Source organism: Eriocheir sinensis, chromosome 29 (genome assembly GCF_024679095.1).
Source record: "Eriocheir sinensis breed Jianghai 21 chromosome 29, ASM2467909v1, whole genome shotgun sequence".
Classification (NCBI taxonomy): domain Eukaryota; kingdom Metazoa; phylum Arthropoda; class Malacostraca; order Decapoda; family Varunidae; genus Eriocheir; species Eriocheir sinensis.
In genome coordinates, this window is record NC_066537.1 from 15,999,455 (window position 1) to 16,024,608 (window position 25,154).

Sequence of the window (25,154 nt, forward strand, 5' to 3'; positions counted from 1 at the left end):
ATTCGCCCCCTTCTCCATCCATCCATCCCTTCCCTGTAGTACATCTATCGAGTTGTTGAAACGCGTGACCTCCCTTTCCTAAACACAAACTATATTTTACACATGTCTCTAAATACTGTCCATCTCTATCTAATGGTGTAAAAAAAATTGTCAGCACGACAAAGACTTCAATTGTCCAGGGACTCCCATTGTACAGAACAAGGATAATCCGTTCGGCCGGTGCTGTTGTTCTCCCCCCCTCTCATTACGCAGACCCATAGTGCCGTGCCATTAGTGGTCGCCCCGGAGGACTTAACTGCCGGACACAGCACGGGCCAGTGTTAGGCGCGGTGAGCCTAGTGAACGAAATTCAGTAAGGTTATGTAAGGTCCGCTTCACTGCCTTGGAAGGGGAACACGAAGCTCGCACCCCCCGAAGACAGGAACTCTTCCCTCACCCGGCCTGATGACGGAGATGGGGGGGTTGAGACATGTATGATTCTTCCCTATCTGTTCCCTTGCTCCCAATACCACTACATGCTTCCTTGCCCTCTTCCCTGCAGTCTTCGTCACTACACTCTTCCCTGCTTTCTTCAGGTACTACCACGCCTTCGCAAGACAAAGATCACAACCACTGATGATGATGTTGATCATGACAAATATGTGCTTTAAGACAGGACAAGGGCGATATAAACTGTCTCAGCATTCCTCTACACAGTGTGGGAGGGGCCTCAACAGGACACTGCCGCCGTGACGAGGAAGGCTGGGCGTATGGACGTGGCCCCCAAAATAATGATGTACAGGTGAGGCGAAGGTGACGACACGTGATGCTGGGGCGCTACAGGTGAGGCGGGGCATGAAGGTGAGCAGCGGACAGGTAAACAAAGGTGAGTGACGAAGCGCAGGTGAGAGAAGGGAAGGTGAAGGAGAGGCTTGGAAGTCATGCAGGGCAAGATTCTGATTGGAAACACAAGTGTGAGGGGAAGGAAGGGCAGGAGAAGGGTGCCGCGTCGAAGGGGAGGGAGCCGTGGGGAGAAAGGTACTACACTCTTAAGGGGGAGAGGCCAGGAGGCGAGGGGAGGGGAGGGGACGAGGGGGGGGAGGAGGAGGAGGAGTGTTGATGTAAGTGAGGGAGCATGGGCGGTGCGAGTGGCTGAGGAAAATTTGAGAGAGAGAGAGAGAGAGAGAGAGAGAGAGAGAGAGAGAGAGAGAGAGAGAGAGAGAGAGAGAGAGAGAGAGAGAGAGAGAGAGAGAGATTGTATAACTGGAAACTTAACATACCGAGAAAACACACACACACACACACCTATCCACCAAAACCATCACCACTACCACAGAAAAAAAAGACAAAAAACAAACTCACAGGGATGGATAAAGAAATGAATGAGCCTGAAACCGGTGAATGAGTGAGTGAGTTGGGGTGAATGAGTGAGTGAGTGAGTTTGGGTGAATGAGTGAGTGAGTTTGGGTGAATGAGTGAGTGAGTTTGGGTGAATGAGTGAGTGAGTGAGTTTGGGTGAATGAGTGAGTTGCGGCGAATGAAGGCCCACTGAACGACTGACAGAGTGAACGACTAAGCCAGAGTACAACAAACAATCAATCAAGTGAAACTGCTTGAAAACATGGGATGACTGGCTGACGGACAGACTGGAGTAAAACAATGAATGAATTACAAAACACGGGATGAAAATTGTACCGCCAAAGGAAAATTAATGAATGAATACAGGTGAATGAGTGAGCGAGGGAATTAATCAAGGCACAACACCACCTGCCTGGGAGTACCTGATTAATGGGCTCAGAAGGGACCCACCTGGCCACGAGGGGGGAGAAAGGGGGTTGACGGAGGGGAGAGAAAAGAAAAATGGAAATGGATAAAAAAACAACAACAAGAAGCATCAAGATTAACCCCCCCGCCCTTTTTTTTACAACAAAGGAGACAGCTGATTTTGTGAACGTCGTGTGAGTGGCGAGACAGACACAGACAGACAGGCAGGATGGCTATGACTAATTAACATAAGCAAGGGCGTGGCGGACGATGGCTGTGTAGGGAGGAATTAAAGCAACACAGATATATGAACAGACACAGAGAACAAGGAACGCCAGCAACATGAAGAGGAGGAATCGAAGCAAGACACAGACAGACAAACAGACGGGGAATTAACATGAGCAAGGGCGTGGCGGACGATGGCTGTGTAGAGAGGAATTTAAGCTACACAGACAGACAGCAATGAACAGGCAGCATAAGGAAGAGGAACGGTAGCGGCACACACGGACAGACAGACGTGGCAGCGATAACGAGCAATGAGCATAGACAGAGAAGAGAAGATGGCGCCACTATAAACACTTGTCTGCGCCATGACGGGCTGGGGTCGACTACCATCTAGGCCCCTAAAAAAAAAAAAAAAAAAAAAAAAAAAAAAAAAAAATAATAATAATAAAAAAAAAAGCCAAGAACACAGCAATATAAGGAAAAGGAATCTAAGCAACACAGACAGGGCGGCGAAAACATGGGTGGCGGGGTGTGTAGGGAAGCAACCATAACCACACAGACAGATAGACAGACACAGACAGCAGTGAACATAAGCAACAGAAGATGAATCGTAGCGAGACAGACACAGACAGACAGACAAAGCGGCGGATAACCACACAATGAACATAGACGAGGGTGTGACGATGCAGGGAACAATCTTGACCACACACACACACACACACACAGACAGACACAGACAGGCAGCAAAGAGGAGTCGTAGCGAAACCCAGACAGACAGAGACAGGACGGCGATAGATGAATGGAGATTATGCAAGGGTGTGGCGATGTAGGGGAGGACTCATAACCACACAGACAGACAGACAGACAGACAGACGGACGCACAGGGTGGCTATAACGAGCAGAGTTGGGCAGGTTTTTCCCGTGTGACTCCCCTCCGCGCGACAGGGAAGGGAAGCGGGGACAAAAAGCTCAACAGGAAGGAACAGACAAAAAGGCCATAATGACTACCTGAGTGAACTAATAATTTGCCGCGAGTACAGGTGAGTGAGCGAGTGAGTGATTAGCTGCGTGAGGAGAGGGAGGCGTTTAGCGGCGGGGAAGTGGTGCTGGGCCTGAATGAAGAGAGGGAAGAGGAGGAAGAGGAAGAAGAGGAGGAGGAGGGAGAACGTAATAAAAGGTATGGAGGAGGCAGCTCAAGGGCACACAAAAAAAGAAAACAATAATAAAAAAAAGCCCGCTACTCGCTGCTCCTAAAAAAGAAACAAAAGGTTACTGACTGAATGAGTGACCGAAAGCTGAAATCATTAATGGATGGATGAATGGGATGAATGAAGTGACTGAATGGATGACGAAATGAATTGATGGCTGACTGGATGAAGTGACTGACGAAGAAATAAATGTATGACTGACTGAATAGCTGAATGGGTGAATGAAGACAAAGAAAAAACGAAGACCCGACTGACTGACTGACCGAATGAATGAATGAATGATAGGGTGTACACGATGGCCTACACGTACCATTCATCAAATAAAGCTTACCTGCAATTCCCAACTCAAATCAATCCAACCCAAGCCAAGTCAACCTAACCCAAACCAACCAACCCCAAGCTAATACAACCTCAGCCTCAAAACTCTCAACCACACCCAACCCAACATTACATAACTCCAACCCTATCCAACCTAACCAAACCCAACTCAACTCCCTCACCTAATGTAACCTAACCTTTTGTAACCCAATCCAACCTAACTCAAACGCAATTCAACCCAACCTAACCTAACCTAAACCAATCCAACCTAACTCAAACCCAATTCAACCCAACCTAACCAAAGCCAATTCAACCCAACCTAACCTAACCTAACTCAAACCCAATTCAACCCAACCTAACCTAACCCAACTCAACTTCAACCTAACCTAACCTAACGTAACCCAATCCAACATAACACAACCCAACCCAACTTAACCCCTCCCGTCCCCTGTGCTCACCTGGTTGTTGGGGTCGGTGAGGTAGCGCACCACCATGGGCACCAGGTTCCCGGCCACCACGCCCCCCAGGCTGGCCGGGTACTCGTGGCACAGCACCGCGATCTGGGGCACCTGCTCCATCAGCTCGGTCCGCACGGCAGCCTCTGTGGGGGGAAGAAGAAGACGGGGTGAGAGGCGGCGGGGGAGGGCGAGAAGAGGATGATGAAAGTGTCGAGACGAGGGTGAAGATGAAGTAAAGAAGAGGAAGGATGAAGGTGGTAGAGGATAAAAAAGGGGAGGTTAGGAAGAATTAAGATGAAGTAAGGAAGAGGATGAAGATGAAAAGATAAAGAGGATAAAGAAGAGGAGGATAAAAATGAAGAGGGTGAAAAAAAGAAGAGGAAGATAAAGAAGAGAATGAATGAGAAGCAAGGATGAGTAGATCAGAGAAAAGGAGGAAGAAGAAAGGAGGATGAAAAAATAAGGATAACTAAGATAAAAGGACGAAGTGGAGGATGAAGAAGAGAAAAAGATTGATGGATTAATTGGGTTATATAATACTGGCGCCGCAGCTACTGAGGTCAAACGGAGGAGGAGGAGGAGGGATGAGTCAGCTGTATTTTATGTTAGGGACGGAGCAAAGGGAGGAGGAGGAGGAGGAGGAGGAGGTGGAGGAGGTGGTAAGGTGAGGAATAGGACTAAACAATGAATCACAGGTGGGGAATACAGGTGAGAGAGAGAGAGAGAGAGAGAGAGAGAGAGAGAGAGAGAGAGAGAGAGAGAGAGAGAGAGAGAGAGAGAGAGAGAGAGAGAGAATCATAACACCCAAGTTAATCATAAATTCATCAAGGAAAAGAATGCCTAACAAATCTCATAAAACAGTAACCACGATACGGGGAAGAGAAGGGGGATGTGGGAAGGGTGTGAGAGGAACACGGGGTGAAAATAAAAGGGGGATGTGAAGATAAAGGGAAGGAAAGGGGGAAAATGAGAGAAGTTTATGGTGGTGAAAATTGTGTGGGAGTGACTATGGGTGGTGTATGGAAGTGTGTTTGAGGCTGTGGGTGTGTGGGAGTGACTATGGGTGGTGTATGGAAGTGTGTTTGAGGCTGTGGGTGTGTTCGAGTGTCTGCGGGGGTGTGAGCGAGGCCGTGGGTATGCTGTGGTATGCTGGGAGGACAAACAACATTCAGAGAGGAAGGAAAATGAGTCAAGTGTGAAATGAGTGAGTCACGGAGGAAAGATGCCCATGTATGAGTGAGTCAGTGAGAGATGAGTCACGGGAGGAACGAAGGTGATGAGGATGAAGAGATGAGAAAGAAGAGAATAGGAGAACGAAGGAAGGGTGTTAAGAGAACCAGAATAAGGGAATGAAGAGTAGGTGATGAGGAAGAGGAAAAGATATAAGGGAATGAGGGTTGAAGGAATGAGTGAGAGAATGCGAATAAGGGGACGGAGGATGGATGTGATGAAGAGGAACAATGGAAACGAAGATAGAAGTGATGAATAAAAGAACGAGAACAGGGGAACGAGGGATAGATGTGATGAGAAAGAGGAACAATGGAAACGAAGATAGTGATGAACAGGAGAACGAGAATATAGGGACGAAGGAGAAATGTGATGAGAAAGAGGAACAATGGAAACGAAGATAGAAGTGATGAAAGAGAGAACAAGGGAACGAAGGAGAAATGTGATGAGAAAGAGGAACAATGGAAACGAAGATAGAAGAGATGAACAAGACAAACGAAAATAAGGGAACGCAGACAGGAGTAACAAGTAAGAGAAATAATGTGGGATTGACGGACAAATTAATGAGTAAGAAAAGCAGAAAAAATTAAGAACAGCAACCGTGAGTAAGAGGAGATACGATGTCACATGATGAGTAAGAGGAAGGATGAGATAAGGAGGACAAATAGTAATGAGATAAATCAGAGAGGGATGAGTCACAGGAGGGAAGGAGGTGAGGAGGAAGAAGAGAATAGGGGGAGGAAGGAAAGGTGATAGGAGGAAGGGAATAAGGGATGAAGGATAGATGAGGAAAAGATAGGTGAAGTAAGAGAGAGAGAGAGAGAGAGAGAGAGAGAGAGAGAGAGAGAGAGAGAGAGAGAGAGAGAGAGAGAGAGAATGGTAGAGGAAGAGGAAAACAGGGATAAAGACTGAATAGGAAGAGAAGAAAGGGAGAAAAAGAATGAACAATAAACAAACAATAAAAGACCGACCCTTAAAAAAAAAAAAAAAAAAAAAAAAAAAAAGCGACTCACAAAAAGAGGGAAAGGCATCATCGTGAGTAAGAGCGGAAATAGACGAAGATTAATGACTCACTAAATAGAAAGATTAAGAGTCGCATTACAAGACATTTCGCCGCCCAAGAACACAAATTTGACAAGGCTTTCGTAGGAGTTGTGGGCATTTCCAGGGATAGTTTTGTGACCCTGGTTGTAATGTGAGTCTTCTTCTGTGCCATGAACCTGAAGAAACACTCATTAGAACCCAACTGACCCCCTCTTTGACCTTTAGAAATAACTGATGTGAGAATCGAAAGTATCTTGTAATACCAACCTAAATGTGTTAGGGAAAGATGCTGCACAGATGATGATGATGAGGAGGAGGAGGAGGAGGTAAGAGGGGAGCAAAGATGAGTCAGGTGTTGATGCAGGTGAGAAATGATGAGTAAGGGGAAAGGTTAGCAAGAGGAAGAAGAGGAGGAGGAGGAGGGATGAGTCAAGTGTATTTCATGTTAGGGACGGAGGAAAGGCCGTGAGTCAGGATAAGAGGAGGAGGAGGAGGCGGAGGTGGTAAGGTGAGGAATAGGACTAAGCAATGAATCACAGGTGGGGAATACAGGTGAGAGAGAGAGAGAGAGAGAGAGAGAGAGAGAGAGAGAGAGAGAGAGAGAGAGAGAGAGAGAGAGAGAAATTGGTAGAGGAAAACAAGGATAAAGACAAAAGAGGAAGAGAAGAAAAGGAGAAAAGGAATGAAAAATATATATATATACAAAAAAAAAGACCGACCCCCCCAAAAAAAAGAAAAAAGCAAGGAGCAGAAGAATGAATGGAAGCACACACGACAGGAGGAGGAGGAGGAGGAGGATAAGGAGGAGGGGGAGGAGGAGGAGGAGGAGGAGGAGGAGGAGTAAAATCAGATTAATAAATAACTTGGCACACTACACAAAACTATAAATAAAAAGTAAAAATAATGAATAAAATAAAGAATAAATGAAAATAAAGTTGTAAAGTAAAACAAACCGAGGCAAATCAACTTCCTCCCAACCTTGACGACACACTAACTTTCCTTCACGGGGGGAGGAGGAAAAAGGGAGGAGGAGGAAAAAAAGTACTTGGGAAGGGCAGGAGGGGAAGGGGGAGAAAAAAAAAAAGGTGGTTGGGTAGAAGAGGGGAAAAAAAGGGGAGGGGGGAGGGAAAAAATGGTGGTTGGGGGAGGAGGAAAAAAGGGGAGGAGAGAAAAAGAGGTGGTTGGGGGAGAGGGAGAGAGAGAGAGAGAGAGCATAAGAACGTGGCGAAGGATGAAGAAAAGGGAAGAGGAAGAGGAGGAGGAGAAGGAAACTGAGCGTGAAGATGCACAGGTGAGGGAGGGAGGAGGGAGAGAAGGAAGGGGAGGAGGGGATGAAGAAGGGAAGTAAGACGAGGGGAAGGGGAGGAGGGAAGGAAGGAGGGGAAAAATAGACTAGGCGGGGAGGAGGGAGAGGGGAGGAAGGGGAGAGAAGAAAAATAAGGGAGGTAAAAAAAGGAAGGAAAATGTAAACTAAAGAGCAAGAGGAGAATGAAGAGGAGGAGGAGGAGGAGGAGGAGGAGGAAAAAGAAATTAACCGGTATCAGGATAGGTAAGACAATAACACACACACACACACACACACACACACACACACACACACACACGAGGATGAATAACTGATGAATGACAAAGACAATCAAAGAAGGGGATTAGAACACAGGCTGATGTTTATTTATTTATTTAATTTTTTTTTTTTGTGTGTGTGTGTGTGTGTGTGTGTGTGTGTGTGTGTGTTGCAGCATCTACTTTAACATCGTCACAATACCCCCCCCCTTCTCTTCATAATAATAATAATAATGATAATTGAGAGATAAGTTACCTGTCAACGCCTACATCATCATTCTCTCTCTCTCTCTCTCTCTCTCTCTCTCTCTCTCTCTCTCTCGTCGCTCATCGCCTAACGAGCCTAAAAAAATCCGATAAATTATTTTCGACGTAAATTACCAATAAAAACGGATCGCTTCTCTTGTTACGGGAACCCTCAACAAACTCTAAGAGGAGGAGGAGGAGGAGGAGGAGGAGGAGGAGGAGGAGATGATAGCAAGCAAGGAATAGAAAGGAAGACGAGGACGAGCGAAATATGAAAAAAAATAGGAGGGATAAGATAATAGCAAGGAGAGAAAACAAGTGACGAAGAAAATGGCAAAGGAAGAACAAAAGGAAGATGAGAATGAGGAGGAGGAGGAGGAGGAGGAGGAGAGAGAGAGAGTCACCACCCACGCACCTCAGCTTGTATTTTTTTTTTTTTTTTTTTTTTTTTACGTTCCTTTATTCTTCATCCGCGCGTTCCACTGCAGTATTTTACCTTTCGACTTTTTTTTTTTTAATCTATCGAGAAAATAAATGCATAAGGCGTTAAGGCGAGTAAACAAAGGCAAAGGTAGTCAGCAGCTATCAATCACACCTTGACCTAACGTGTGTGTGTGTGTGTGTGTGTGTGTCCAGGTAAGTTGTAGGACGCAGGACAGGTGAACGCAGGTGGAGGTAATGGTACAAATCTATATCATCCATCAATCACATCTTGACGTTTTTTTTTTTGTTTTTTTTTTAGTGGATCTAGGTAGTTTGTAGTGTTATCGACAGGTAAGCGCAGGTAAAAGTATTGCGTAATTGATCTAGATATCTATAGCTCGTAGGGCGCTCGACAGGTAGAACCCTCAATAAACTCTTAGAGGAGGAGGAGGAGGAGGAGGAGGAGGAGGAGGAGATGATAGCAACTCGACTCTATTTAGGAGCAGCAAGTAGCGGTTTTTTTTTTCCATTATTTTTTTTTTACGCCCTTGCACTGTCTCCTCTGCTGAAAAAAAGGAAGAGAAAGGAAGAGGAGGAGGAATGAAAACTGAAAAAAAAGGAGGAAAAAGATGATAGCAAGTAAGGAATAGAAAGGAACAGGTAAGGAATAGAAAGGAACAGGCGGACGAATGAATAAAAAAAAAAATAAAAAAAAAAAATAAAAAAAAGGAGGAAAAAGATGATAGAAAGGAGAGAAAACAAGACTAAGTGAGGAAGACCAACTTCTTCCTCCTGTCTCTTCTAACCTCTCGTTCTTTTTTTGTTTTTGTTTTGCCGACGCGTCTAGCGGACTCTTTTTTGTTGTTGCTGTTTACTACCCTTGAGCTGCCCCCTTTGCTGTATATATAAAAAAGCCTCCATATCTACACAGGCAAGAATGAAAGGCAGTACTCCAAACACCCACCTTACCCTTCGCCTGGCACCCGTAACCACACCACCAGCACGCGTTGTACGGCTGAGAGGAGGGTGTTTCCTGCGCTCCCTCCCCGTCTAGGGCACACCGTTTGGCCATTAGAGGTTCGTCCATCTCCCACCCTTACTCGACACCCATTAACAGGCCACCGGTAGTAGTTGAACGGCTGGGCGGATTGTCTGTGTTGCCTTTGTACCACGAACGGCTGGGCGGACTGAATATGTTGCCTTTGTACCACGAACGGCTGGGCGGACTACTGCTTCCTACACACCACAACGAGACCAAGCCACACAGTTTGCATTTAGTTAAGTCTCCATCTTCCATCCTTACTCCTGCACCCAATAACACACCACCAGTAAAAGTAGAAAGGCTGTTTTGCTTCCTTTCCACCACCACGAAACCAACACAAACGAAGCTAGTCACACAGTTTCCAGGTAAAGGTTAGTTCACCTCCGAACCTCGAACACCCATTTCAAGATGAACAGTAAATGTGGAATAGCTGGGCGGGCTGTATTGGTTCCTTTACACCAATACGAGACCAAAACACACACACACACACACACACACACACACACACCTAGGCACACAGTCGGCAGGTAAGGGTTAGTTCATCTCCTACCCTTACTCGAACACCCAATTTTCAGACGAACAGTATAAAAGAAGGTATGGACTATATATTTCTTTTCCCCATCGCCCCGCCCCCCCTTGAAATCTAGGACACACACACACACACACACACACACACACACACACACAGTTCACAGCCGCTATGTACGTTTGCCGGGTCCTTCGCTACACTCAATGGGGGAAAAACTAACGCAACCCGGTTTTTCTTTTTTTTTTTTCGATTTTATTCAGTTGGTAATAACCTAACCTAACACTACTACGCGCGTTATGCTCCCAAGCCTCACGTGGTGGCATGAATGTAGTCAGTGAGCTGCGATGACGACCGAAAATAATACACATAAATAGAAAGTTCAAAGGGAGGTTAAGTAAGGTCACTCCCGCCCACCTTAGCACACCTGTCGGACTGATTACCTGTTTTTTTTCTATAGGCATGGTCTCTCTCTCTCTCTCTCTCTCTCTCTCTCTCTCTCTGGCGTTACGTAAGTGGATATAAATATTACACGTTAAAATTCACCACGTTAATATTTGCTGTGTGTGTGTGTGTGTGTGTGTGTGTGTGTGTTCCAGTGGCAGCTCTTATGTGGTATGTAGGGGTGTCGGCGATGGAGGAGGAGGAGGAGGAGGATGTGAGGGTGGGAAATATATCGTATGAGTGATTTCCAGCTCTCTCCCATACCACTTTACCGTCTATCAAGTTCTCACGGGAGGCAAGATGGAGGAAAATGATGATGGTGATGATGGGAGGGAGGGAGAGAGAGAGAGAGAGAGAGAGAGAGAGAGAGAGAGAGAGAGAGAGAGAGAGAGAGAGAAAAGGGAGAAACGTATACGAGGATTTAGTGTGAGGAAAAAAGTGTGTAGGCAGATTTAGCGGATTAAAAATAGCTGCGTGTGTGTGTGTGTGTGTGTGTGTGTGTGTGTGTGTGTGTGTGTGTGCCTCCACGTATGTGCGCGCCGAGTATTACCACGTTACGTCACGATGAAGCCAACGCTCAAGGTAACGCTACACCTGGACGGGTAACACACACACACACACACACACACACACACACACACACACACACACAGGGAGGCGCCTATATCGTGTCTGCCATTCTTTTATGTTACGTGGCGGTAGTAGTAGTAGTAGTAGTAGTAACAAGTAGTAGTAGTGGTATAACCGTTCAAGGCTTTAGACCCAGGAGAGGAGAAAAGACGAGAAAAAAAGAAGAGAAAGGAGAAGAAAAGAGAATAAGGGCGGAAAAGAGAGGAAATCGAAGAAAAGAGAGGAGAGGCGAGGAGAGAAAAGAAAAAAAGAAAAGCAGAGATGAGAAGAAAAGAAGAAAACAAGAGAAAAGAGGAGAGGAGACGAGAGTAGAGGCGCGAGAACATCAACACCGCTGGAGGGACGGGTCGGCAGCCTCTATTGGATTAAGACGAAGCCCCACCGCCGACAAAGACACGAGAAGGAAAACAATAACCGCCGCCGCTCAACACCCAAACAAGTGAAGTCTAAAAAGATTGTGACGCCGCGTGAACAAGTATACAAGCAAACAAGATAAAGGGATGAACGAGTAAATGACGCAATAGGTACGAGGCTATAATTTGACATGTTGAATCTTGGTTTTATTTACACGTGGCGGTCTCTCTCTCTCTCTCTCTCTCTCTCTCTCTCTCTCTCTCTCTCTCTCTCTCTGCGTGTGTTGTATAACGTTTTCGTACAATTTCCTACACGAATCTTTTTTTTTTTTGGGGGGGGGGGAGGGGGGGGGGAATATCCAATCTGTTCTTGCATAGTATTTTCTTGTACGTTCAAAAACTCTAAATTCGTGGTGTGTGTGTGTGTGTGTGTGTGTGTGTGTGTGTGTGTGTGTGTGTTACAGCGCCCCCTCCACACTGCGTCTTGTTCACTAATTTAATTTTTCGTTATATAAGCACGCGTTACGCTATAGTTGGGTTATGTTTTACTTTCGTGCGCTGCAAATCCTTACGTTAGCAGCTACGATAGTCATGTTACGCTGCGATTATTTGGCATTACGTTGATAAGTACGCAACGCTATACTCCCCACGCCCTTAGAGAGCCGCTGTGAACTGTTACGATAAAGGTTACGATAATAATGTATCTCAGACGCCCGAGCTGTTACATTCATCTTAACCCGGTAGCTGCGGGGATCATGTTTCTTAATGGTCCCTCTAAGCGAGAAAAATGAGACAAAATCATCACTCACACAAACCATTTCATAATATTTATCAAAGCATTTGTGATGTGTTTATGCATCATCTAGTTTGGGGGGTTTATATCATGGCACAAATTTTGCCCGTCGCTGCTACCGGGTTAAGCAGCGACGAAAACCTAACGTAAAAATCAAGGTGTTCATTTAAACTTGTCACCTGCTTACGTAATTTTAACGCCTATAGTACAAACTCTCCTCCTCGGCCCTTCCCTTCACACCAGTTTCAACAGCATCAGACAGCAAGACCCCGTTCCCTGCGAGCTTTCTATGGGCCACTTTTACGGGTTAGTGCTTCAGTAATAGAAAAAATAAATAAATAAAAAAATAATGGCTACCTCATATAATTTAGCACTTATTAGCATAACACAATTAGGCAAAGGAAAACAGTACTTGGGATTGCAGTATGTAACGTTCAAGAAAGTCGAAAAAATAATTTATACTCGTTGGTTTTAAGCTGATAATGACTGAGGTCTCTTGGTGAGTGTAAGTTTGGACTAAGGGGGGCGTGTTTACAGAGGGACACTTGTAAGGTATCTGGCATCTACTCGGCGTCTTTAAGTTACATTGATGATGTTTGTCGTGTTCGGTGGGTACAGAAGTCGCTTGAGCGTGAAGATGCACAGGTGAGGGAGGGAGGAGGGGAGGAATAAAGGAAGTAAGACGAGGGGAAGGGGAGGAGGGGAAGGAAGGAGAAAAATAGACTGGGCGGGGAGGAGAAAGACGGGAAGAGGGAGGAAGAGAAATAAGGGAGGTAAAAAAAGGAAGGAAAATGTAAACTAAAGAGCAAGAGGAGAGAATGAGGAGGCGGAGGAGGAGGAGGAGGAGGAGGTGGAGGTGGTGAGGAGGGGAGGTGCTGCCCGGCAAATAATGTTAAGCTACTAAAAAAATAGTAGTTGCATCGGTGACACACTTTAAAGAGGTACAATACAGGCTACTTATGATAATGGGATAGATTGTGTACACCCGATAGTTCCTTCCCAGGGGTCATGGTCTTCAATGTTTCAGCGTCCAAGCACACATATGACAAGGCTTTCGTAGGGATTTGAAGGGGTCATTTCCATTTTTTTTTTTTTTTACAGCAGACAGTTCAAGGGCACACAAAAAGCAAACATTAATGAAAAAAAAAAAGCCCGCTACTCACTGCTCCTAAAAAGAATCCAAAGAGGTGGCCGTATTATTGAGTATTATGACCCTGGTGGTGGTTCTGTGCCGTGAACGCGAAAAAACACTCACGAGAACCCGATTACTTTCCTTTTGATGTGATGCGGCAAGCGGCTGAGAATGTCGACACAGGTTCATGAAGCCCGCCGGTGTTGTCACGAGACTTATACCACCCAAACACCTACAAGAGTTACCAAAGCTACTTGTGGTACTGCGAGAGATTGTTACATCATGTCTTCAAGAGATACGCTGAGCTACAGGTGATGTTACTAGACCTACACGCGCCAGTCACGAGGCACACTGACGCTGCCTGACAAGTTACGAGACTGTTACATCCACCCATTAGTAGATTATAAGCGGTATAGTCAAACTAGTTATGATGTTATGAGGCTGTCACATCCACCCATCAGTCGATTATAAGCGGTATAGTCAAGCTAGTTATGATGTTACGAGAGGCTGTCACATCCACCCATCAGTCGATTATAAGCGGTATAGTCAAGCTAGTTATGATGTTATGAGGCTGTCACATCTACCTAAAGCCTGTTACATAATACCGGTCTTTCGCTGTAATTTCCCGCCGATTGACGTGAATTAACACGAATATACGTTTCATTATAACATAAGAACGTAGGAGTCTCGTAATCTTTCGTCTACCTCTAATGAATCTATTGTCAGCACGCCGAGCAATTCCATTGTACATAACAAGGAATTAAGTAATATCTGTGCGGCCGGTGCTGTTGTTCTCCCCCCCCTCTCAATACACAGACCCATAGTGCCGTGCCATTGGTGATAGGCCCGGAGACCATAACCGCCGGACACAGCACGGCCAGTGTAAGGCGCGGTGAACTAAGTAATTAAAAGATGCTTAGGATACCGAGGTCCGCTTCACTGCCTTGGAAGGGGAACACGAGGCTCGCACCCCCCGAAGACAGGAACTCTTCCCTCACCCGGCCTGATGACGGAGATGAGGGGGTTGTCAGGCAAGGGATGTCCTTTAGATTATTCCTTGCTCCGTTTACCACTACTTTCTTCTCTGTGTTGGGACAGAGCAGAGGGGAGGCAAGGACCCGCGGAATCGAACGCCCAAACGGACTATTTGAAATGGTTTGACTATAGTAACAATATATACTTCAATAGAGTTAATTTACAGACGTTAAAGCAAAATATAGGTGGTCACCCTGTCATCCCTCACAGGAAACCGCACCCAAAAGTTTACTCAACATCCATTATGCGTCACCCAAACAACTAATGCCGCCATTTAGTTAGAGGAAGCCAAGAGACTGAATATATATGACAAAACAGCTTCACCAACAAACCTAATTACAAGCAGTCATCACAATAACCGAATTTACAAGTGCAGTCAGTCATCAGCGTCACTCATGTTGCCGTTTAGTTCATAAGAAGCTAATAACAACAAATGAATGAATAGCCTCAAAAACAAACGTAATTACAAGCAAAGTCATTACAGTAACCGAGTCTAGAAGTGCAATCAAAGTCATCAGCGTCACAGAAACAAATGCTGCCGTTTCGTTAGTTGATAGTAAGCTTAGGCTGAATAATTGACAGGATAGCCTCAGAAACAAACGTAATTACAAGCAAAGTCATTACAGTAACCGAGTCTAGAAGTGCAATCAAAGTCATCAGCGTCACACAAACAAAGCTCTTCGTTATCCTTCACAGATGTAACAAGCTTGTCATATTTATATCTCAAACGTGTTACAAGGCTGCCCCATCTATCTCACATATGTCAGAAGCTTGTCACATCTCTCCCTTCCACATGTTACGAGTTTGTTACATCTATACTTCACACATGTTACAAGGCTGTCCTATCTACCTCACAAATGTTACAAGCTTGTCACATCTCTCCCTTCCACATGTTACGAGTTTGTTACATCTATACTTCACACATGTTACAAGGCTGTCCTATCTACCTCACAAATGTTACAAGCTTGTCACATCTCTCCCTTCCACATGTTACGAGTTTGTTACATCTATACTTCACACATGTTATAAGGCTGCCCTATCTACCTCACAAATGTTACGAGCTTGTCACATCTCTCCCTTCCACATGTTACGAGTTTGTTACATCTATACTTCACACATGTTACAAGGCTGTCCTATCTACCTCACAAATGTTACGAGCTTGTCACATCTCTCCCTTCCACATGTTACGAGTTAGTCTGTTCCTCTTACACATGTTACGAGCTTGCTACATTAGTACTTCCGAGATTGTTGTTCTTTCTTTCCTAGCGCGCAAATTAATGTTTCTTGTTACACCTGTCGCCGCTATCATGAGTTAAATTGAAGTTACACCTGATTTGTTACAGGTTAATTAGTTACCTGTCGCTGAGCATTCAAATCACATGTCGCTTTTAGCTGTCTTTTGGTTTGGGTGTAACAGCTGCCCGTCAAGTGTTAAGAGGAACCAATTGTTCTGTGAGCTGTCAGTCGCGTGTTAAAGGAATTAGCTGTATTTTCCTTGCTTTCTGTAATAGCTGTCACTCGCGTGTTAAAGGAATTAGCTGTATTTTCCTTGTATTCTGTAATAGCTGTCACTCGCGTGTTAGATGTTAGATATGAGAGGAGGACAGCAAATATGAAAAAAAGGAGAAAGGAAAAGGGAGGGAAATGAAGGGAGAGGGAAGAATGGAGAGGAGTGAAGGAAGAGAAGGAAGTCTTAGAGGAAAAGGGAGGGAAATGAAGGGAGAGGGAAGAATGGAGAGGAGTGAAGGAAGGGAAGGAAGTCTTAGAGGAAAAGGGAGGGAAACAAGAGAGGAGTGGAGAGAACGAAGTCTTAGAGGAAAAGGAAGGGAAATGAAGGAGGAGGGTAGAAGGGAGAGGAGTGAAGGAAAGGAAGTAAGTCTTAGAGGAAAAGGAAGGGAAATGAAGGAGGAGGGAAGAAGGGAGAGGAATGAAGAAAGGGAAGAAGTCTTAGAGGAAAAGGAAGGGAAATGAAGGAGGGAAGAAGGGAGAGGAGTTAAGGAAGAGGTAAAAAGGGAGAGAGAAAAGGAAGGGAAAAGGGGAGAAAGGAATCAGAGGTGAAATTAAGGAAGGGAAGGGAGAAAGGAAAAGGAAGGGAAATGCAAGAAGAGGGCAAAAGGGAGGAAGGAAAGGGAAGGGAAATGCAGGAAGAGGGCAAAAGGGAGGAAGGAAAGGGAAGGGAAATGCAGGAAGAGGGCAAAAGGGAGGAAGGAAAGGGAAGGAAAATGCAGGAAGAGGGAAAAAGGGAGGAAGGAAAGGGAAGGGAAATGCAGGAAGAGGGCAAAAGAAGAGGAGCGAAGGAAGGGAAGGAAGTCGAGCGTTACGTTCCCGCTGTGACCGCTACCTCTCTTACGTTACAACAATCCACCGTTACGTTAAATCTTGCGCTAAACCCCCAACGTGACTCCCACCGTTACCGCCTTCTTCGTTACGTTGTAGAAATCTGCGCTAATCACTGTGACATCGTTAACCCGGTAGCAGCGACGGGCCAAATTTGTGCCCCGATTTAAACCCCCAAAAATAGATGATACATAAACTGATCACAAATGCTTCGATATATATTATGAAATGGTTTGTGTGTGAGTGATGATTTTTTTCTCCTGCGTTACCTACATTAGTTTTGCGTTATCCTGGGTTAGACTTTTCGTTAATCTGTCTTTCTCGTCTGCTTCGTTATAGCAATCCAATAGTACGTTAAATCTTGCGTTAAACCCCCACCGTGACTCCTATACCGTAACTGTCTTCCTCGTTACGTTGTAGAAATCTCTGCGTTAATCACTGTGACATCGTTAATCTGCCTTCTTCCTCTGTTACGTTAAAGGAATCCACCACTACGTTGGTTTTGCGTTATCCTGGCTTAGACTTTTCGTTAATCTGTTCTTCTTGTCTGTTTCGTTAGAGCAATCCACTATTACGTTTTTTTTTATTTTTTTTTATTTTTTAACAGCAGAGGAGTCAGTTCAAGGGTATATAAAAAAAAAAAAAGTAACAAATGGGAAAAAAAAAAAGCCCGCTACTCACTGCTCCTACGAAGAGTTAGAGGAGTGGCCGAAGGAGAGGTCAATTTCGGGAGGAGAGGTGTCCTGATATCCCGCGTTCCATCCTCACTCTGACTTATCGTTAACCTGTCTTCCTCGAATAACGTTATAACCTGTTACCGATTACCTGTCTTTTTCGTGTTATGTTATACCAATCCACCGTTACGTGATATCCGCCGTTACAGCCTCACCGTTACTGTTACATCCTGCCCTTACTCTTCCCGTTTGTCTACCTCTTCTTCGTTACGTTATTTGCTGCGTTACAACCCCACCGTCACTCTTACCGTCATCATCACCATCATCTATTTCTCTCTTTCTATCTACCTCTTCCTTGCGTTACATTCCCGGTTATCTATCTACCCTTTCCTCGTCTGTTACGTTATATGCTGCGTTACATCCCCGCCGTTACTCTTCCCGGTTATCTGTCCACCTCATCGTCGTGTTACGCCTCGCCTCGCCCTCCGCTACGTCACGGTCACACCTGCCTCGGTAATTACACACCTTGGCGCCGCTCGTTACGTGACGGTTACCTGGCTGAGGTGTGCTGCGGCCCCTGGTACTCCCCCCTTCCCCTCCCCCCGGTGTGCTGAGTGTTACGCTGTTACTATGGCTGTGGAGATGGTGATGGTGATGATGGTGATGATGATGATGATGCTGAGGAGGAGGAGGAGGAGGAGGAGGAGGAGGTAATTTGACGGAGGAAAAAATATGGAGAGGAGGAAGAAGAGGAAAAGAGGAGACGGAGAGGAGGAAGAAGAGGAAAAGAGGAGACGGAAAAAAGTAAGGTTTATCAAGAGGAGATGAGGAGAACAAGACAATTTAACAGTGACGATAGGGAGAAGACAAGGTTAAACAAGGAAGAGGAGGAAGGAGAAGAGGAAGAGAATGAAGAGGAAGAAGAGGAGATAACATGACGATGACGACGAAAATGAGGGCAGCGATCAGGAGAGAGGAGGGCGGGGGGGGGGATAAAAAAAAGAGGAATCAAGAGGAGGAGGAGGAGGAGGAGGAGGAGGGGTCGAGAGGAGCGAGCAAGAGGTGGAGGAGAGGAAAACCGTGGAGGTAAAAGTTGAGAGAGGCGTGATGGAGGAGATGGAAGGAAGGAGGGAGAGTGGAGGAGGGAGAGGGAGAGATGGAGGGAAAGCAGAGACGCGTAGTTCAAACATTTGGGATGAAAATTGAGCCTGGCCTTCTGTTTACACCCTCCCCCCCCCTCTTCCTCCCCTTCCTTCCTTCACTTCTCTCCTCCCTTCCTCCTCTTCCTTCTTTCACTCCCTTCCTTCCTCATTCACCTCTCCTCCGACAGGTCTTCTGGTGTCTGTTCTTCTATGTATTCCTATGTATTCCCTTCCCTCCTGTTTTTTCTTTACTTTCTCTCCCTCCCTCCCTTCTCTCCCTTCTTTCAATCTCTCCCTCCCTCCCTTCTCTTCCTTCTTTCAATCTCTCCCTCCCTCCCTTCTCTTCCTTCTTTCAACCTCTCCCTCCCTCCCTTCTCTTCCTTCTTTCAATTTCTCCCTCCCTCCCTTCCTTCATCCGTTCACCTCTCCTCTTTCTTCCCTCCCCTCCTGTTTTCTTTTACTTTCTCTTCCTTCTTTCAATCTCTCCCTCCCTCCCTTCTCTTCCTTCTTTCAATTTCTCCTTCCCTCCCTTCCTTCCTCCGTTCACCTCCCCTGTCTTCCCTCCCCTCCTGTTTCCTTGTACTTTCTCTTCCTTCTTTCAATCTCTCCCTCCCTCCCTTCCTTCTCTCCCTTCTTTCACTTCTCTCCCTCCCTCCCTTCCTTCCTTCCTCCGTTAACCTCTCCTCTTTCTACCCTCCCCTCCGGTTTTCCTTTCTCTTCCTTCCCTCTCCTCCTCTTCCTCCTCCTCCTTTCACTTTCCTCCCTCCCTCCCTCCGTTCACCTCTCCTCTCCTGTTTTCCTTTATTTTCTCTTCCTTCTCTCTCCTCCTCTTCCTTCTTTCACTTCTCTCCCTCCCTCTCTTCTCTTCCTTCCCTACCTCCTCCCTTCCTTTCTTCATTTCCCAGCTCTCCTTTCCCTCCCTTTCCTTCATCTTTATTTCTCACTTTCCTCTTCCTCTTCTTTCCTTCCTCTTCACTTCCTTCTCTCTCTCTCTCTCTCTCTCTCTCTCTCTCTCTCTCTCTCTCCTTTATTCTCTCCGTTTCTGTCAATAACTGAAAAGAGAAGGAAAAGAAAGAAGGGAAAGGAGGAAAAGGAGGAAGGAAAAGGGAGATAAAGGGAGAAGGAAAGAAGGGAGAGAGAAAAACCAGTGACAGGGAGAGTGCGGGAAAGAGGAGTGAGGGAGAGGGAGGAAAAGGGGAGGAAAGGGGAGGAGGAAAAGGGTTATTGATGGGAGGGAATTGGAGGGAGTCTGGCGGATATGGAGAATGGAGGGAGGAGGAGGAGGAGGAAGGATGGAAGGGAGGAGGAGGATAGGAGGAGGAAGAGGGGGGAGGGAGAGGAAAGAAGGAAATGTGGGAGTCCATGCGGGGAGAAGGAAGGGAAGGAGGGGTTATGGGAGGGAGGAAATAAAGGAGGGAAGAGAAGGGAGGGAAAGGAAGGAAGAAGAGAAAGGGAGAGAAGGAAGAGGAAGAGAAAGAGGGGAGAAAGAAGGAGAGGAGGGAAGAAAAGGAAGGAAGAGAAAGGGTGAGGAAAAGATAGGGGGAGAGAAAGGAGGAAAAGGAAGAAAGGGAGGAAGAGAGTCCCCTAATATAAGAAAGGAGGAATAAGGGAGTAATAGAGAAAGGGAGGATAAGGAAGAAAATGAGAATGAGGAGGAACAGGAAGGAAGGAAAGAAGGTAAGGAGGAAATAAGGGAGGAAGAAAGGGAGGAAAAAGAAGGAATAGGGAGATAGTCGCCTTACGTGCGAGGAGCAAAAGGGAGAAGGAAAGAGGAAAGGGAGAAAAAGGAAGAAAGGGAAGAAAACGAAGGGAAAATAATGAGAGAGAGAGAGAGAGAGAGAGAGAGAGAGAGAGAGAGAGAGAGAGAGAGAGAGAGAGAGAGAGAGAGAGAGAGAGAGAGAGAGAGAGAGAGAGAGAGAGCATTCATTATAGACGGGAGACGACAGGAAGGGAGAAGGGGAGGGAAAGGGAAATAAGGGAGGAGTGATGAAGGGAGAGGAAAAGTGTGACAGGAGGGAGGAATGGAAGGAGTCACTGAGAAGGGAAACTACGCCGCCAGGGAGGAAAGGAGGGAGGGAGGGAGGGAGGGAGGGAGGGCGAGGAGAGGCGTACCATTGGAGGGAGGGAGGAAGGAGAGAAAGGAGGAAAGACAGCATGTGTGGAGGAAAGAGGGAATGAAAGGAGGAAAGGAAGGAAGAACGAAGGGAAAGAGGGAGGGAGGAAGGAAGGAGAGAAAGGAGAAATGGAGGGAAGCGAACATGTGTGGTGGAAGGAGGGAAGGAAGGAAAGACTGAGGGATGATGTGTTTGAGATGGAGGGATGGAGGGAGAGGTGGCAGCCTGTGTGGAGGGATGGAGGGAGGAAGGAGGGAAAGACTGAGGGATGATATATCTGAGCGGGATGGATGGAGGTGGGGATGGCAGGAAGGCTGTGTGGAGGGCGGAAGGATGGCAGGAAGGCTGTGTGGAGGGCGGAAGGATGGCAGGAAGGCTGTGTGGAGGGCGGAAGGATGGCAGGAAGGCTGTGTGGAGGGCGGAAGGATGGCAGGAAGGCTGTGTGGAGGGCGGAAGGATGGCAGGAAGGCTGTGTGGAGGGCGGAAGGATGGCAGGAAGGCTGTGTGGAGGGCGGAAGGATGGCAGGAAGGCTGTGGTGGGCGGAAGGATGGCAGGAAGGCTGTGTGGAGGGCGGAAGGATGGCAGGAAGGCTGTGTGGAGGGCGGAAGGATGGCAGGAAGGCTGTGTGGAGGGCGGAAGGATGGCAGGAAGGCTGTGTGGAGGGCGGAAGGATGGCAGGAAGGCGGATTGGAGGGCGGAAGGATGGCAGGAAGGCTGTGTGGAGGGCGGAAGGATGGCAGGAAGGCTGTGTGGAGGGCGGAAGGATGGCAGGAAGGCTGTGTGGAGGGCGGAAGGATGGCAGGAAGGCTGTGTGGAGGGCGGAAGGATGGCAGGAAGGCTGTGTGGAGGGCGGCTGTCGGCTGGCGTGTACTCACCTTCATTGGAGGAGAGCGAGGTCATAATCTCGAGGACGGCGTGCACGTCCTCGCTGACGCCCACAACCGCCCGCAGCGTCTCCTGGATGCTGCGGGCCACCATCTGTCTGTGGGGGGAGAGGCGTGTTAGCATGGCTGTGAGGGGCTGATGCTGCAGCTGCACAGCATCCCACCTAGAGTGCTGACACACACACACGCACGCACACACTCTCTCTCTCACACACACACGCACCACAAACACACTCTCTCTCACACACACACACGCACACACGATGGGGTGAGGATGGTGACCACGTGGGCAGCGGTGTGAGGTGAAGTATGAAGTGTGTGTGTGGAGGGGGGGAGGGGGGAGAGGGGCGAGGCAGCGGGTGGCGCGGCGCGGTGATGAGGGGGGCGCGGCCCCCACACGCTTGTTTCCACCCGCCGGTGTTTGTTTGTGTGCACGGCGGAGGGGCCGGCCTGCCGCCTGGCCTGGCAAGATGGCGGAGACCTGGCACGGGGGCGGCGCCCCGCCCCGCCCCGGCAAGATGGTGGGGCGTCTTGTCATCCATCTTGTCCCCGGCGCGGCGTGGGGCGGCGGGAAAATGGCGGCGGGCGAGTGGTCATGCAGGGGGCGGGGCGGTGCGGGGCGGGGCGGGGCTGCCCGTGACGTCAGCATGACGAGCGCCCACCTGCCCGCTGCCCCAATGGCCGCCGCCGCCTGGCCTGACGTCACCCCCGGGGGGCCGGACACCCTCGCCCCTGGCCAATGGCGCGCCCCGCCGCCTGTTACGTAACGCAGGGGGGCGGGGCGCGGCCAGCCCGCCAATGAGGGAGGGGGAGTGCGGGCGGCGGCACCATGCACTGCCATGCACGGCCCCTCCCTCCCCGCCTGCCTGCCTGCCTGCTCCACACACTCCCTCCCGCAAAGGGGGGCCGCCATGCCCGGCCCCGTCAACCCCGCCCCGCCCCGCCACATACAAGCCAGGTGCGTCCCAGGTGTGGAAGGGCCGCCCCACGTGTGTGTGTGTGTGTGTGTGTGTGTGTATCTATATTTAGACACACAGGTATTGCAAGATGGATAGGTGCTTGTATAGACATAGGGAGGAATGGGAAGATAGACAAACAGATAGATAGCTACAATAGAGAGCGAGTGTGATCCAACGGCGAACATCAACTTTAAAACAGGAAGAGGGGAGCACACACGCACACACACACACACAGAGCAAATCAAAGGCCAGATCTTTGTCGAGGGTGAGCGGAGAGAAAAAGGAGAAAAAAAAAAAAAAAAGCTGAGGAAGAAACAAGAACCAAACATTTTCCTCCAACACACACACACACACACACACACACAGGAAAAAATATATAAACAAATCAATAAAAACAAGACGAAACAAAGTGAAGTAACATAACCAACCCCAAACAACATACCTAAGCTACCAATCAATCAATCAATAAAGATAATAAATAAATGAACTTCCAAGACCTAAACCAAAAGTAGCCAGGTGGACGTTCGCGTAATAACCCCCCCCCTTTATTACGCAACTCTCTACGCTTTCTTACGCACCAGAGGACTGTGGTCGGTATTCTATCCCTACTCTTCCATCGACCATTTTTAAAGGCCAAAAAATATGATAAACGCGTCCTCGTGAGCGTTTCTTTACGTTCATTTTTTTTTTTACAGCAAGGGAGACAGCACAAGGGCACACAAAAAAAGGAAACAATAATAATAAAAAAGCCCACTACTCGCTGCTCCTGTAAAGAATCAGAAGAGGTGGTCGAAAGGGGGGTCATGGTACAGAACCCTTTGTCAAACTCCCACCAGGCTCACAAAACCACCCAAGGAAATGCCCACAAATCCTACGAAGGCCTTGTTAAATGTATGTGCTTGGGCGCCGGGAGGTTAAAGATCTGACCCATGCTATGTGCTTCCAACCAGCCATACACTCACATAGTCATCTCACCCCTTGTTTGGAGTCACGTTATCACTGCACTTCTGGGCGTGTTGGTATTAGACTGAGGTGAACTGAAGTGGAATTGCAAGCGAGAAGTGATTAGGAAAAAAATACAGGTAAGGAGTGAACTTACAGGTGAGTGTAATCAGGAAAAAGTACAGGTAAGAAGAGGGCGTGTTGGTATTACGACTGAGGTGAACTGAGGTGGAATTGCAGGCGAGAAAGTGATTAGGAAAAAAAGTACAGGTAAGAAGGGGTGAACTTGCAGGTGAGTGTGATTAAAAACAAGTACAGGTAAGAAGAGGTGAACTACAGGTGGGAAAGTGATTAGGAAAGAGGTGAACTTAGGTGGAACAGGTGGGAAAGTGATTAAGAAAGAATAGGTGAATTTAGGTGGAACTACAGGTGGGAAGGTGATTAAAAGAGGTGGACTTAGGTGGAACAACAGGTGGGAAAGTGATTAGGAAATAGGTGAACTTAGGTGGAACTACAGTTGGGAAAGTGATTAGGAAATAGGTGAACTTAGGTGGAACTACAGATGGGAAGGTGATTAAGAAAGAGGTGGACTGAGGTGGAACAACAGGTGAGAAAATGATTAAGAAAGAGGTGGACTTAGGTGGAACTACAGGCAGGTAAAGAAAAGGTGAAAGTATAAAAGTATACTGAAGGCGTGACAAAGGTGTGCAGGTGAGTGAGAAAGAAAGTGTAATTAGATGGTGGCATTGGGGGGGTAAAAGTAATTAGTGAAAGAAGTGAGAAAAGAATTAGATGATTGTATGTTTGTTGAAGTGAAGTGAGGAAGTTAAAGGAAAGAAAGGATAACTAGATGATTGTACAGGTGAAAGACGAACTGATTGATTAGATGATTGTCCAGGTGAGAAAAGGTGATTAGATGATTATACAGGTAAGCAGTAGTGATAGTGATTGTAAAGGTTAGAAAGGGCTATTAGATGATTGTGTAGGTGAAAGGTGAATTGATTGTGATTATGCAGGTAAGATGATTAGGTGATGGTGAAGGTGAGAAGTGATATGGCCAGGTAAAGGAAGAGGTGATGTGACATGATCAAAGGTGAGAATAGAGATAACTGTAAGGTGAAATAATTGGGAGTTTATACAGGTAAGAAAAGATTAAGTGATGAAGGTGAAAGTGATAAGGCCAGGTGAGATGAGGCTGTGACATGATTAGGTTCAGCATCAGTGAAGGAGGGAAGGAAAGGATGGGAAGGAAAAAGAAAGGAAAGGTGAAGTGATTTGATTATACAGGTGAGAATAGACAAGATTAGGTGATTATGGAGGTAAGCAGTTAAATGATTAGCTTTAGTATTAGTGAGGGAAGGAAAGGGAAATGAAGGGAAGAGAAGGGAAGGGAAGAATGGGAAGAGAAGGAAAATAAAGGAAATGAAGGGAAGGGAAATGTAGGGAAGAAGGAAAGGTAGAGAAATGAGAAATGGAAAGGAAAGATAAGACAAGGGCAGGGAAAAGAAGGGGAAGGAAGGAAAGGGAAAGAGATGGGAAGGATGGAGAGGTATGGGCATGTAAAAGGAAGGTATGAAATGGAAGGGAGGGGGAAGAAGGAAGGGAGAGTAAGAGGGGAACGAAGGAAAGGGAAAGGTAAGAAATAATAAAGGGAAGGAAAGGAAAGGAGAGAAACTACATGTGAAAAGGTG

General features: G+C 47.0%; 1 protein-coding gene across 3 annotated transcripts in view; it reads right to left on the reverse strand.

The window, feature by feature from the left end:
- LOC127005155 (serine/threonine-protein phosphatase 4 regulatory subunit 1-like) overlaps positions 1-25,154 on the reverse strand; it is a 187,257-nt gene that overhangs the window by 41,105 nt on the left and 120,998 nt on the right. For all 3 annotated transcript variants that reach the window (XM_050873791.1, XM_050873793.1, XM_050873794.1), the window contains 2 exons: positions 21,554-21,660; positions 3,953-4,095 (listed from right to left, as the gene is read on the reverse strand). In XM_050873791.1, coding sequence (XP_050729748.1) covers positions 3,953-4,095; positions 21,554-21,660 — 250 coding nt within the window. The remainder of the gene's footprint in view (positions 1-3,952; positions 4,096-21,553; positions 21,661-25,154) is intronic.